The following is a 14,902-nucleotide window of genomic DNA, read 5'->3' on the forward strand; positions in this document are numbered from 1 at the left end:
ACTCAAAGTGGCCGAAATACTACCCAAAGCAATGCCCATATTTTTATTAATTTTTTCAATATTTTAGGAAGTGATTTAAAGAAAACAAAGATGATAAACTAGTTTTCAAGGTTCCACACAACCCTCCCGAAAAGGAAGTAACAAAAAATAACAATATGAATTAAAAATATTACATTTCAAACTTAGGACTTCGGTGCTTATATGCAACTATGCCGAAATTTGGCACATTTAACCTATTGATTTTAATTATTTTTTATACTTTCAATTTTTTTTTAAGCAAAACCCTTTTCTGAATAAAAACTACAATACTCATGCTTAATCATTTTTGTTAGAATGATAATTATCATTCATTGGTATTGTCAGAAAAATTATTTTAATTTTTGGACTATTTTTGTCCCTATCGTCCATACACAAAAAAAAAATATTTTGCAAAATTGTTCGTAAATGTTTGTGAAATCCTATGGCAGACTTACGAAATGCTCATAAATTGTATAAGCCACAAACAAGTTCGTAAAAGTTTGTAGGGGAAAGTGCCCATGCTTCACACGATCCCAAGCTTTACAATGACTAAATTTTTCGAATGTTCTTCAATAAAAGTGACTCATCTTTTCTATATTTTAAAAACAAAGGGAAAGTGTCTTGTTTTCAAAATATATTGCGGAGTCGTATTTATTCAGAAATATATGAAAAATTTAGTCATTGTAAAGCTTGGGACCGTGCAGAGCATGGGCACTTTCCCCTACTTTGTTCACAAACATTGTTCGTAACATGATCACTTGACGAGCATTTTTTGCACTTTTACAAATATTTGTTCGTAAATGTTCGTAAACACACACAAAATGTTCGTAAAATTTTGTAATTTGTTCGTAAATGTTTGTCAGGGAAACAAATATTTACGAACAAATGACAAAATTTTACGAACTTTTTTGTGTGTTTACGAACACTTCGAACAATTTTTTATAAAAATACAAAAAATGCTCGTCAAGTGATCATGTCGCGAACAATGTTTGTGAAAAAATACAAACTTTTACGAACTTGTTTGTGGGTAATACGATTTACGAGCATTTCGTAAGTTCCTCATAGGAATTTACAAACATTTTTACAAAAAAAATTTTTCTGTGTAGAGAAAAAATAAATCGAATCAGACTCTATTGGGGGTTCCAAGTTTAGATTTAAGACATTTTTTTTTTCATTACTTGAGTTTTTTTTTTAATAGAATGTCAGTAGTGTAAGTAACAATAAACGATAAGATGTATCTTATATTTATTTGATGTAATTAAAGAAATTTTTGATCAATGCGATCTTGTAGAATAAATTTAAAAAAAAAAAAAACAACAAGAACAACATGAGAAAATGTATGAGTAACATAAAAGGATTTTAAAATTATATAATTCATCGCCTAACTCTGTGAAAAAATCTTTACAAATTAACAAGAAAATTTTGTGAAAAGGATGTTCTTCCATACAGAACATGGAAAAGTTTTGTCAAATCGGCGGCTAATTGAATTTTGAAAAAAAAAAAATTTCAAAAGGAAGTTTTTTCATATAAAATGTGAGAAAAAGTTTTGTGAAATTAGTAAATAACCTCCTTTTGACAAGATTTTAACAAGATCAACTTGTCCGTTTAACAAGATTTTTTTTTTTCAGAGTAGATGCGAATGACTGCTCCCCTGGCTTTTCGTAGGCTTTTCTTTAATTTTATTACTTAAAGAGGGTCTCTACTGATCGGACCTAATAGATCGGATCGATGAAGATTTGTAAAGTGTTAGAATTAACCCGCACCTACGTTTCAATCGTATCATGTTCTTTGTTTGTCTAAAGCTTAAAATTCTTTAACATACTAAATCTAATCAGACAACTTGTTTAGATTGAAATTATTTTAAGAGATTAAATATTTAATAAAATCTGAATAATACTTATTGTTTAATTCTGCAAAAAATAAATCCAAAAAAATAAGTTACTTCATTCTATTTTAATAAGTATACTGACTTTGAAAAAAGTAATCACTGAGCATACAATTTCAGCACCAAATTTTATTCTATGCAATATACTTTTATTTTTTAGTTCATTATTGATCATGTAATTCTTTTTATTATAATGTTTCTATATCTTTCACTGTGCCATTTTTAGGAAGGAGGGTTAAATTTAAAATCACGGACTTTGATTATGATTTGGAATTTGATAATCTAGAAATAATTTGGTAGTTATGCAATTTCATTGTAACTTTGAAGACTATTTAATTATTTTTTTCTCAATTCTGAAGGGAGTTAGGGAAAAGTGCTCTCCCTTCGAACGTTCATGCCTTCGAGTAATGTGAATTTTTTTTTGTTTTTCGTAAGAGATTTACACAAAATTATCACGGAATAATCAACAATTGATGATAAGCCAATTAATATTTGATAGAAATGTGTAAGTCTCTTAGGAAAACTTAAAGAAAATTCACATTATTCGAAGGCATGAACGTTCGAAGGGAGAGTACTTTCCCCTATCCAAATTCTGAATTCTACGTGTCCTTCAATTTCAATTTCTCTCTTCAATAAAGTTCTAGCTCAAACCTAAGTCATTCTTTACTTTAAAACTTCTTCAAATGGAGCAATTCAGAAATAATAAAAAAGAAATGAAAGACTCACCTAGTGCCATATTAGGTGCTTGCATGCGGGGTCCAATGAGGTGTGGTCCTCGTGGACCCGCCATGTGACCTTGCGGATTCTGTTGCTGCATCGCGACTACACGGCCCGTTGGAGTGCCCATCAGGGGTCCATTCTGCATGCCCGGATGTCCTGGGTGATGGATGGCCTGACCCTGTTGAGCCTGACCACCGCCACCACCCATTGGTCCACCCAGCATCCCTCCAGCACCCCCTAGAGCCTGTTGCTTGAGGTTATTCACTACGAGTCCTCCTCCGGACATTCCGCCACTACCTCCAAGTCCGGACAAATTGCTATTTGACATAATCATGCCTCCAGCATTTCCCTGCGAAACACTGTTCATTGCTGCGAAGGGAATAGAGAAAAACGATGTTGATGCATTCACAAGAAGTTTCATTTCTTCTAACTTAATTTTTTTTCATTATTTGAAATAGGGTAAATGTGCCAAATTTCGGCATAGTTGCATGCGAGCGCCAAAGTCTCAAGTTTTAAATGTAATATTTTTAATACAAATTGATTTTTTAAAATTATTTTTAAAGAGTATTTATTGAAACCTTGTAAACAGTCTACCGTTTTCATTTACTCTAAAATAATTCTTAATACATTTTAAAATAAATAAAAATGTAGACATAGCTTTGGTGTTCTATTTCGGCCACCTTTATTTTCATAGTTCCTTGCCCTTCGGGAATTAATACGGAACTACATTTTTATGTTATTCTTTTGCATTGTATAATCTTTAGAGTATGTAAAAACTAAAAATTCATGAAAATTCGAGGAAAAAAATGTGGACGGAATTGCAAACTGGCCGGAATTTGGCACACTTACCCTTTCACTTAGTTGTAGCCCCTTATTTTATAATTTTTAAAGAACACTGAGAAAAAAGGGGTGCGATTAACTTTTTTTCCTCATAATTTTAACACTTTTTACGTGTATATATTTTTACATCTTTTAATGTTAATTTTACACTTTTTTAAGGGTAAAATCAACATGAAAGAAGGGTAACTTTAACCCATAATATACCTAAAAAGCATAATATTTACACCGATTTCGGATCAATACTGCAGGGTAAAATTAACATTTCCGGAATGTTATTGTAACTTTTTCGGATTTCTCTCAGTGAACTTTTAAGCCAGAAAAGCTATGTAAGCCGTTGTGAAGAGATATCGACCTCGAGGTAGACCTAGGGCAATGTGGCTAAATCAAATTCAAGATCTTGTCTTAGAACATCTTGAGATCGAACCCGAACTTCTTCCCGCTAAACTGGCTTGACCTGCTAAACTGGATGTCATAGATTCGTGATTGAAAAAGCGGTTGAAAATGATAATGATATTTTTTTAACAAATTGGTCCAAATAATTGAAAAATCAGAAATTCTGAACAAGAGTTTCACTTTAAACATGTAATGTATTGCACACATCTACGGACTTAAGCCGAGAGACGGCTTAACGTAATTATAACCAAAATATTTAAAATAAATTTCCATCAGTTTTGCACTAAGCCGTCTCTCGGCTTAGGGAAGTCTGTCTAGAGCTGAAAGCTTTCTAAAGCCACCAAGAAAAAAATTTTCCTTGACGAAAATTACGGGAAATTGATTTAAAATGGAATGGTAAAAGCTTTTTTCCTTTTTTTGTAATAATTTGTATTTTGTGACCACAGTAAACTTTTTAAATGTGGAGGCCCCTAAAATGTGGGGGCCCGGTGCCGTGGCCTCAGGGAACCCACCTAAATCCAGCACTGATCTAAAGAATCCAAATGTCACTTACGTCTATCATTCCCCTCCAGAAACCACTCTTTTAGGAATATCTCAAGAACCAGACCGTCGATGTATTTCATTTTTGGATATGTTTTAGAGAGTGTCCTAGCGGATATTTCATCCATACATTTCAAAGACGCCCGACCTCTTCTTCTTGAACATGCTAGTATTCTGGTCAGCATAGCAGAATTTCTTCTGATCAATTGTCTGACCAAAGAGACAAGGTTAGTGACTTTGATTGTTCTGAGTACCCCCCAAAAGTTAATATAAGGAATCGAAAAATCACCTCCAGAAACCACTCTTTTGGGAATATCTCAAGAAATAAATCATCGATCCTTTCCATTTTTGGATATGTTTTTGACATGGTCAAGGCGGACATTTCGTCTTCAGACACCAATATCATCCAGAAATTTCTTCTTGGAATTTCCAATGTCAATGAATAGACTGAGTAAGAGAGTGTAATTTTACCGGATTCAGACAGAATGTGCTTTATTTGATTGATCTTAAAATTTTTCACAAATTTGATAAATTTTAATTGGTTAAGTATTTTTTTATGTTGAAATTTACTGGTACAAGAAGAATTTTCTAAATTCCAAGAGAGAGAAGTATAATAATCACTCGATTTTGTCACCCCTCCTCCCCAATTTTCCTTTTCCACCCCCCGAAGAGCATTTTTCTTAAGATATACTTCACGTTTCAGACGATTTTTGAGAAATAACATCACGCTACTTGTCCGTCTGTCCGCCCGGATGTCCCCAGCTCTGGAGGCCAAACGGTTAGAGATAGAGGCTTTGGGACTTTAGGGGGCCCCCACATAAGTTGACGCAAGGATCGTTATCATGCTCCAATACCGTTTTTTTCCGATTGCTCGAAAACGCGTCATACGATTTTTTTCATTTTCGTATATGTCTTAGTCGCCTGGGTAATTCATACAAATTACCCAGGCGAACATTCGACCATGTACGACAATATCGTTCAATCATTCTTATTAAGGTTTTCTTTTCAAGGTAAAAACTTAAAAAAGGTTTTTGAGAGCACATTTATCAAGCATATGGGATACTATTTGGGATTGTTGGAAATGTCTTGGAATTTCCGACAAAACTGAACCAGTTCCAATCGCTTTTGAACCGGTTATGAACCTGTTCATAATCGATAAATATTTTATATCCGAAATTCAATTTAATTATTCCTGAGTGGTATTTTGGAAAAATATTTTGAGTGATTTATAAATCGGTTGTGATTCGGTAATGAACCAGTTATGAATCGATAAATAGTTTTTTTCCGAAAATCAATTTCATTACTCTTTAAACAATTTGTGGAATCTTATAAGTGATTTATGAATCGGTTTAAATCGGTTGAAATGTAGTAGATACTTTTGAAGTATAGCATTTAAGTCACCAGTTCGAATACTTCGCAAAGCATGGGACGCTGTGCCACTCCTTTCCAAAATTTTGATATTGCATGATTATATTTTAACATAAAACAAATAGGAATCTATAAAACATACACATTTCGAAATTTTTTTGTAAAAAAGTTGAACAAAAAAAAATGCCCCACTCTCCCCTAAGAACTAAAAATTTTTACAATAATATTAGGAGTAAAAATTTGTTTTGCTTTTATCCCCGAAGAGTTTAAAGAACGTATAAATAATTAATAAAAGAATGATCTAATCAGATTTGCATCTCTCAATTTTCAAAAAAAAAAATCTTTAAGAACTTTTTTTAAAGAAAAAACATTACCGTTTTCAAGAATAATTATTTCAATTTTATCTTTGAGAAAGAAAAAAAAACATTTTCAGAGGATCATGAATTAAAATTTGTTAGAAAAATAGTAATTTTTTATAAAAAAGGAACTTATTATCATAATTTAATATTACACAGAAAAAAATATTTCGTAAATGTTCGTAAATGTATTGTTCGTAAATGTTTGTGAATTCCTGTTGGAGATTTACGAAATGCTCGTAAATCATATAACCCACAAACAAGTTCGTAAAAGTTTGTACTCTTTTCACAAACATTGTTCGTAAAATGATCATTTGACGGCAATTTTTTGTACTTTTACAAACATTTATTTGAAAATGTTCGTAAAATTTTGTCATTTGCTCGTAAATTTTTGCCAAACAAAAATCCACGAACAAATTTTTGTTAAAGAACAAAAAAAAACACTTGTCAAATGATTATTTCACGAACAATGTTTGTGAAATAATTTGTGAAACTTTTACGAACTTTTTAGTGAGTTCTACGATTTCGGAGCATTTCGTAAGTCCCCAATAGGAATTCACAAACATTTACGAACAATTTTGCGAAATATTTTTTTCAGTGTATTAAAGCTATAAGGATCAATTTCTTATTAAAAAGGAACCTATATATCTAGAGTCCTTGATTTTTTTTTATTACACTGCGAGAAATCCGAAAAAGTTAACCCTTTAATGACGAGACAGTTTTCGCGGACCGAAAATCAGCAATAAAAATGAAACCAATGAACAAAACCAGTAAAAGGTCTTATATCTGGCCTTCGAAAAGTCAACAGAGTCTGATTTGGTGTATTTTTTGTCTCTACGAACGATAGGGACAAAAATAGCCTAAAAATTTAAGTAATTTTTCTGACAATACTAATGAGTGATAATTTTCAATCTAATGCAAAATATTATGTTTGAGCATTGTAATTTCTTTTCCCAGAACGGTTTTGCTTAAAAAAAATTGGAAATTATAAAATATATTTAAAATTATTTTTTCATAATGAGAATTTAAAAATTCGCCATTTTTGAGCTTAAAAATTTACTATATAGCAAATAGCTGGAGACTTTCAAAAAGTATCCTAGATTCCTTCAACCTTCTACTTTGCAATTACGTACAAACATATGGAAAAAGTAACTTTAGATAGTCAGGAAAAATAATTTTCTTTATGGGACACCGGTGTTCCAATCGTCCTTAAAGAGTTAAACTAACATTTCGGAAATGTTAATTTTACCCTGCAGTATTGATCCAAAATCGGTGTAAATATTACCCTTTTTAGGTGTATTAGGGGTTAAAGGTACCCTTTTTCATGGTTATTTTACCCTTAAAAAGTGTTAAAGTTCTGAGAAAAAATGTTAATCGCACCCTCCTTTTTTCTCAGTGTAAGAATAAAATTGTTCCTAATTTAAATTTAAATAGACCCATTATGAACATATATAATCTTTTTTTATTAAAAACAATTTTGTCCATTTTTTGGAGAATCAAAATAAACAAATAAGCATGCATTCTGTTCTATATTTTTTGTAGGTGCAACAAAAAAAAATGGATTTATAATTTTTTATTCATATATAAGGTAAGGGGCTGTATGTCGGCCACTTAAGGATGGGTTTTATGAAAAACTTATGTAAAAGGACATTTAATTTGCCTGTTTTGATCAAATTTTCACCCTAAGTTGTAGTATAGATCTTTGTCCATCTGATTGTACACTTTATTTGGAGATAAAATAATTTTAGATTATTAAAAAATTAAAATGTTTTAAAAATGTAGAGTGTTCCTCAATTCGGCCACTTCAATATAAGCGTTTCTCTACTCGGCCACCTGGGGTTCCTCTAGTCGGCCACCCATTTTTCAAATTTTAAAAGCTCGTAACGTTTTTACGGACTAGAAAAGGATATTGAGAAAGAAAGAAAGAAAACCTTTAAAGAATAGTAATTTTAAGAAAACAAAAAATTGTAAGGGAAAAATTCTTTTTATTCTTTTATTTAGCCGGCCGAATTGAGGAACATGGCTTTAAAATTTCACACCTTCACATTTAAGACAGAAAATTAATATTTTTATCAATAATGAAAATAAATTTATTGCACAGTGAGTTAGTTAAAGTTCTCAACTTGCGGTTTGACTCAAAATTTGACTGCTAAAGTAATCTGTACAGGTAATAAATCGAATAACTCTTTGTGAAAAAATGTCGTGAATATTATAAAGAACATCAAAATATGCTGAAAAATGACCAATATTGCTTAAGGTAAATTTGAATCCTCTGACTTTTAATAATTTTTTTTAATGTTTTGTGTCTAATTTCATTTGTACTCTCGGTCATTTGTGTTATTTATACAATTATTGACCTTATGATGTTATAAAACTCCTGGAATATTATTGCAAAATTATATAATATGAATAAATAATTCCACCGGCCGACTTGAAGAACACATAGTGGCCGACATGTTAAACGGCCGACTAGAGAGTACCTTACCTTACTAGAAAACAGAAACTTCTTTATTTGTTCAAATATTTTTTTTACTCTTGAAAAATATTATTGATTTGTCAAACTTTTCAAATTATCAAGTATTTTCTCTTGTGTTACCATCACTTGTAAATATCCCTTCACTTTCCCTATCCACTGCCCCAAAAAAATACAAAAAAAAGAAAAATAAGAGACTATATATTTTAGTATTTACCTTGAAGCGAACTCATGGGCTGCGGATTGCCATTGCTAGCAATGGACATCACCATGGAGTTGCCCATCGTACCAACACCCAGATTATTTGACATGCTCGCCTGTGCGTTTGGTGGTGACTGAAGATTTGGGCTCTTGCTGCCCAATGGTCCAATCCCAATAGCCGCTACGTTGCCAATAATGTTCTTGTTTCCCTGCAAGTACACACATTTTCTCTTCTTTCGACCGGCACAAGTGTTTTTGTTTGTTGGGGGAGAAAGGAAAAGAAGATGGTACAGTGTGGTTGAGGGTTGTGTTTTAGACAGTTTTCTGTTACAAGATGTCTTTTGGGCATTGAAATAATTCACATGATCAACTTACCTGTTGCATGAGATGCTGTGCCAATTGCTGCTGATGGAGTCTCTGCATGGCAATATTTGCATTTGGTGGCACCACACCAGAATCCTCGCCATTCATCTGGGGCGCCCCACCTGGCCCAGGACCTTGAGCTGGTGGCTTATTGCCCGCCAACTGATCACCCCAATTTGTGCCACTGGACACAAGTTCATCCGGCAGGTGATCCTCCAAGTTGTAAATGTCACTACGCGATATCAATTCTGTGTCGTAGGAGAAAAGCACAAGAAGAGGTATTGACATGTTAGTCAGTGGCTGCTACGATGTGACAAATGGCGGGAGAATTATCATGAAAAAATCGCGATAAGCCCCATTAGGGCTCTACCTAACTTGATTTTTATTTTAACCATGGAAATATTAAAATTTTCCTTTTTTAATTTATAATGGCTCCAGCCTTTTAGATCAGGAAAATTTCACGAAATCGAAATTCGAATACCTTCTTTCTCACATGCTTTGCTATGCTGTGCATATGTCTATCTCACTTTTCCGCATTCTTCTTCTTCCTTTAAACATCGCAACAAATTCAATTTAGTTCAATTGAATTTAGAAAGCGAAAGAAAGGGAGGTAAATTTTGATTTCGTGAAATTTTCCTGAACTAAATAGCGCGCCGGAGACATAATTTTCAAATTTCGTGACGAACTTTTAACTAAAAAAAATAGGTTAAATTTTAACTGCTCGAACTCCACGAGAGAGCAGATTCCACAATCCGTCTTTTTTCAACTTCTCTCCATACTGAGGGCGAATTTTTATCACTCGCACCAGTTAGCTATGGCCGAGAGAAATCCACTCGCACACCCTGCAGATTCAAATCCTTTTGTAACGACTCCTTTATGATGTAAAGCAATCGGTGCACGTACTCAAGAATCTGAAGGGTGTGTAAGTCGATTTCTCTCGGCCACTAAAAAGCTGACGAGTGCGAGTGAGAATTTCAAAAATTTGCCCTCTGGCCTGGCTGCCAAACGGTGAGAGATATTGACTTCTGATCTTCGGCGACCCCCCCCCCACTCCCACAAGTTTCTTACATAATGTTTTTGAAATCTTTATTTTTTTAATTGTAAAAAAATTGTAAATTCGGTAATATAATTTTAAAAGGGTAATTTTTATTTAGAAAAATTAATAAAATTTATTAATTAAATTAATAAAATAAATTTAAAAAATGTTCGAAAATAAAAACTTTCACAAGTAATTTTTTATTTTTTCGAAATTACTTAGCAATAATTAATTACAAGATTTTTTATTTGATTTCTTCTACAAAATTTAACAAAATATTATTCCTTTGGGGTAGAGTTGAGTATTTCATTAAAAATTTTTAAAAATGTTTTTTTTTTGCTGAGATTTTTAAATACTTTGAGGTTTAACATTTAATAATTAATAAGGAATCTCGTAGTGAAAATGTCTAAAAATTACAAAATTTTGTTTATTTAAAAAACACTTTTATCCCCTTGATTCCAACTTTCAACGAGTAACTTGGCAATGGCAATCTGCAATTCCAATTTGCATTTTTTTATTTTCGAAATTTAATAATTTTGAATATTATATTTAATTGTTTTTCAAAAAATATATAAAAATTAGAGTTAAAATATAATTTTCAAAAGGTAATGAGATACTGATAGCTACAAAATTGCTGATATAAATTTGAAGAAAAATCTAGACTCGTTGAACTACCCCAATCTCCCCTAAAATTGTTTTTGAATAAATTGAAATATCAAAGCTAATACGCTCCTAATAGGTGAAGCGTCTTTATTTTTCCAACAAGCAAAACTTGTAACGGGATTTTTATAATTTAATAAAATAATTTACGCTCAAGACTGCATACGGGAAAGCGCGCTACCTTCGGATGACTGAAGTTTCGAACAACTCATTCTTTTTTCAAGATGTTTTTAATGAATTTAGACCTATTATTATATTATATTTTAATGGGTCTCGATCAAAATTGCGAACGCCTAAATCCGGAAAGCCAAAATCCCGTATGGATCAAAATCCCGAATTTCTTAAAAGTGTCATAGCTACTCTCACGGTTGCAACCGCGCTTTCTAGAGACAAAGGGAAATTTTCCGTCTTGAGAAATTATTCTGCACATTATCCCCCATAAAATTTCATCCCTTTCAGGATTTTGAAAATTCGGGATTTTGGCCCTTTCGGGTTTTTTTGGCGTTCGGGATTTCAGATTTCGGAAGTTTGGCCCTTTCGGGTTTTTGGCGTTCGGGATTTTGGATTCCGGATTTTGGCGCTTTCGGGTTTTTGGCGTTCGGGATTTTGGATTCCGGATTTTGGCGCTTTCAGGTGTTTGACGTTCGGGATTTCGGATTTTGCAATTTAGGCCCTTTCGGGTTTTTGGCGTTCGAGATTTTGGCTTCCGGATTTTGGCGCTTTCAGGTTTTTGGCGTTCGGGATTATGGATCCCGGATTTTGGAATTTAGGACCTTTCGGGTTTTTGGCGTTCAGAATTTTGGATTTCGGATTTTGGAATTTAGGACCTTTCGGGTTTTTGGCGTTCGGGATTTTGGATCCCGGATTTTGGAATTTAGGACCTTTCGGGTTTTTGGCGTTCCGGATTTTGGATTTCGGATTTTGGCCCTTTCGGGTTTTTGGCGTTCAGGATTTCGGATTTTGGAATTTTGGCCCTTTCGGGTTTTTGGCGTTCGGGATTTTGGATTCCGCATTTCGGCGCTTTCGGGTTTTTGGCGTTCGGGATTTCGGATTTTGGAATTTAGGCCCTTTCGGGTTTTTGGCGTTCGGGATTTTGGCTTTCGGGACTGGCGCTTTCGGGTTTTTGGCTTCGGGATTTTGGATTTTGGAATTTTGGCTTTTACGGATTTTTGGCATTCGGGATTTTGGATTCCGGATTTTAACTTTCGGAATTTTGGATTCCGGATTTGGACTTTAGGGACATAGAAGAAAAATTGAATTGTCCGAAGTCGTCGCAAGGTAGCGCGCTTTCCCCTATTAAAATTCTGTGGACTACACCTTTAGGAATGGAATAAAATATCAAGTCTGAAACCATTTAATTTCTAATTCTATTAGACAAAAAATAAGAATAATATTTCCCAAAATTAGTTAAAATAATCAAATTGATTTCTTTAAATTGCATAGAAGCTAATATTTTTATAATTTTGAATTTTTAAATATTTAAAGAGTTACTGTCATTTGTAATTTGTTCAAAGGCACCTGTTACTTGCAATATCAGGGACTTTGAGTCTGCCTCTTGGTGAATATGAGCCCAAGCACAAAATGTCTCAGGGTTAGTATTGATCAAAAAAAAAATCAATTGATACTCACCGGAATCTGATGGCCCTTGCTGATAGGAATCCCTCAGCTTGGTCCGCTTCTGTGGCGGCTCATCCAAGTGATCAGCCATCCTGATCCGATTTTCACTATTTTCACTCAAAACTTCACACTCAAATATTAAATGGTTCCTGTCCTTTACACTACGCGAGTCCCTAAACTTCCTATCTCAAAAACTCTCTTTCCGGGGAAAAAAATGTCTCACTGGTCGTGTCCTTTAGTCTCTTTTTGCACAAATTGTCCTTCAAATATCCTCACAAACTACCAAAAGTCTCTACACTTGGCTGAATGAAATGTTCAAATGGATTTTTTTTTTTTAGTAATGTTAGGCTTTTAGCGGAAGATTTGGAAAAAATGTCCCTGCCTTAGTGAAAGCCCCCTGGTATTTTTTTTTGCGGTGGAATAAAAATGCTCTACATTGGCAAAATCAGATGAGAGATTGCGCCTGGCCAGACTGTTGTCTGTGGATCATCCGAAGGGGGTGAAAAGATTGTGGATTGTGTTCTGCTGCCTGGAATTGCGTCCGATGAGACTCTGCATGCAGTTGTTGGTTCCGGACGCGAAGCTGACATTTGGGGGGATGTGTGGGGTGCGATGGTGTTGAGGAATTCAATGTTTGCAGCCCACTGCACGAAATATGACACATATTTCCCACATAAGATGGTGTCCCACTGTAAAGGGATCCAGAGCTGAGAGTCTGGGGCACATTACATTTTCTCCCACAAGAAAAACTTCCACCCAACTTCGAGGCTCCGCCGAGAAGCAACTTGGCTGCGGGAGCGTGATTCGAGAGTAAGGAAGCAAGTAATAAAAAGAAAAAAAAGTGAAGAAGGTAGCACAGAGCCCCAGAGTAGAAAATTTCTGGGCAAAATCCCTTCGGGAATGGGAAAATCCCCCCGAAATGGTATGGGATTGTGGCTGGGAAAGTGGTAATAGTGAGGTGTGCGCCTTTTTCGTCAGTCTCTCTCGCTGAAATTTCTCAACACTCGAACTCTTGCTTCCACCATTTACCATTTGGCATTGGCCATTGTGTTTGGGCCATCGACGACAAATAATAAATCTGCACTTGGATTTTTCACCACATCCAAAATGCTCCAATGTCTCCACCAACAATTTCTACCTGCCACCCCAAAAATCCACCGAGTAGTAAGCAAAATAATATCCTGAAATATCCACCCGATGTGATGTATTGGTGGTGAGATAAAGAAAAATTTCACGACTTCAAAATAGCCGAACTCAATTTCCCCAACAATGAGCGCAAAAGTTGAACACAAATTTTGACACTTTACCCCCATAAATAGCCACAAATCATCACTTCACTCATCTCCCAATCACATTATTCACTGTTCTTCACAAATTTTTCCCAATTTTTATGTACATTTAATCGCTCTACGGACGATTACAAATTTCACGAAATTTACTGAGACCCGATTAGTCAATATGGCGGCTGTTGATGAAAACTTTTTCTACGCTTGTGTCAGAGAAAATGTCGGTCTACAGGAAAGCGGCCACACATGCCGACTGAACTACCAACACCTCGAACATACCATTTTATATCGAACACATCACTTCGGCACCCACACTCGGGTATTCGGTCAGCCGACCACATGCCTTCGACCACTCGGCTCTTCATTGATTGGCCGGCAGTGTCCCACGTGATCACCCGAAACAAATTCGCCGCATCTCGCCGTAGTAGATGGCGCTGTGCCATTTGTTTCGCGTATCAATCGCATGGGTCGCTGAAATCACTTTTCAAAATAGAGATTTTTGCAGTTGTGAAAGTTATTTTGTTCGAAGTGGAAAAAATAAATTGCTCCTTCGATTTTTATGCAATATTCCTTTAAAATTGTGAATTATTTACCTTGTGGAAACTTGCAGGATCGAATAAGACAAACTCCTATCAGATTCTAATCATTTAAAGCCTTTTTTTATTGTGAACAAGTGAATAATCGGAATAACCTCACCAGTACGTCTTTTATTATTTGTGCAATATTTTTTTTATTATTTTCTATTTCTTACACATTAATAATTTTAATCCTTTGGAACGTTCAACCTATTTCCTACTATACAGAAAATTATTATTTAGATTTTGTCACTGTTGTATAGGAGTATAGTTCTTTCCGGAAGATTACTTTTGCCTTATGCCGGCTTCAGACCCAAAGGCTTAGGCCCAAAATGTCCAATTTTAGGTGAAAATTTTCCAAAAAATCTTGATTGATAAGAAATTAAAGAGGTTAAGCCATATGGCTAAGCCTTCTGAAGCCCGTATTAGATGGCTTCCATAGCAGAATAGAGCAGGGAACAAAAAAAAACCAACAAAAAGAGTTCTTCTGACATTACGATAAAAATATAGTTTCCTAAACGTTCCCCGTGGATCCAAATCTAAATCCTCTGGGTTGTCCATAAGGGTTTCC

General features: G+C 34.4%; 1 protein-coding gene across 8 annotated transcripts in view; it reads right to left on the reverse strand.

Moving 5' to 3' along the window:
* LOC129808010 (CREB-binding protein) overlaps positions 1-14,013 on the reverse strand; it is a 57,156-nt gene extending 43,143 nt beyond the window's left edge. For 5 of the 8 annotated variants that reach the window (XM_055857652.1, XM_055857651.1, XM_055857650.1 and 2 more), the window contains exons 1-4: positions 12,483-14,007; positions 9,170-9,405; positions 8,811-9,027; positions 2,630-2,992 (exon numbers count right to left, since the gene is read on the reverse strand). In XM_055857652.1, the coding sequence (XP_055713627.1) occupies positions 2,630-2,992; positions 8,811-9,027; positions 9,170-9,405; positions 12,483-12,561 (895 nt within the window). In that variant the 5' untranslated portion in view covers positions 12,562-14,007. Of the gene's footprint in view, positions 1-2,629; positions 2,993-8,810; positions 9,028-9,169; positions 9,406-12,482 lie in introns of all 8 variants that reach the window. The other 3 variants (XM_055857645.1, XM_055857649.1, XM_055857646.1) reach the window with 3 other exon arrangements.
* Between the last annotated feature and the right edge of the window lie 889 nt (positions 14,014-14,902).

This window comes from Phlebotomus papatasi, chromosome 3 (assembly GCF_024763615.1).
Source record: "Phlebotomus papatasi isolate M1 chromosome 3, Ppap_2.1, whole genome shotgun sequence".
Classification (NCBI taxonomy): domain Eukaryota; kingdom Metazoa; phylum Arthropoda; class Insecta; order Diptera; family Psychodidae; genus Phlebotomus; species Phlebotomus papatasi.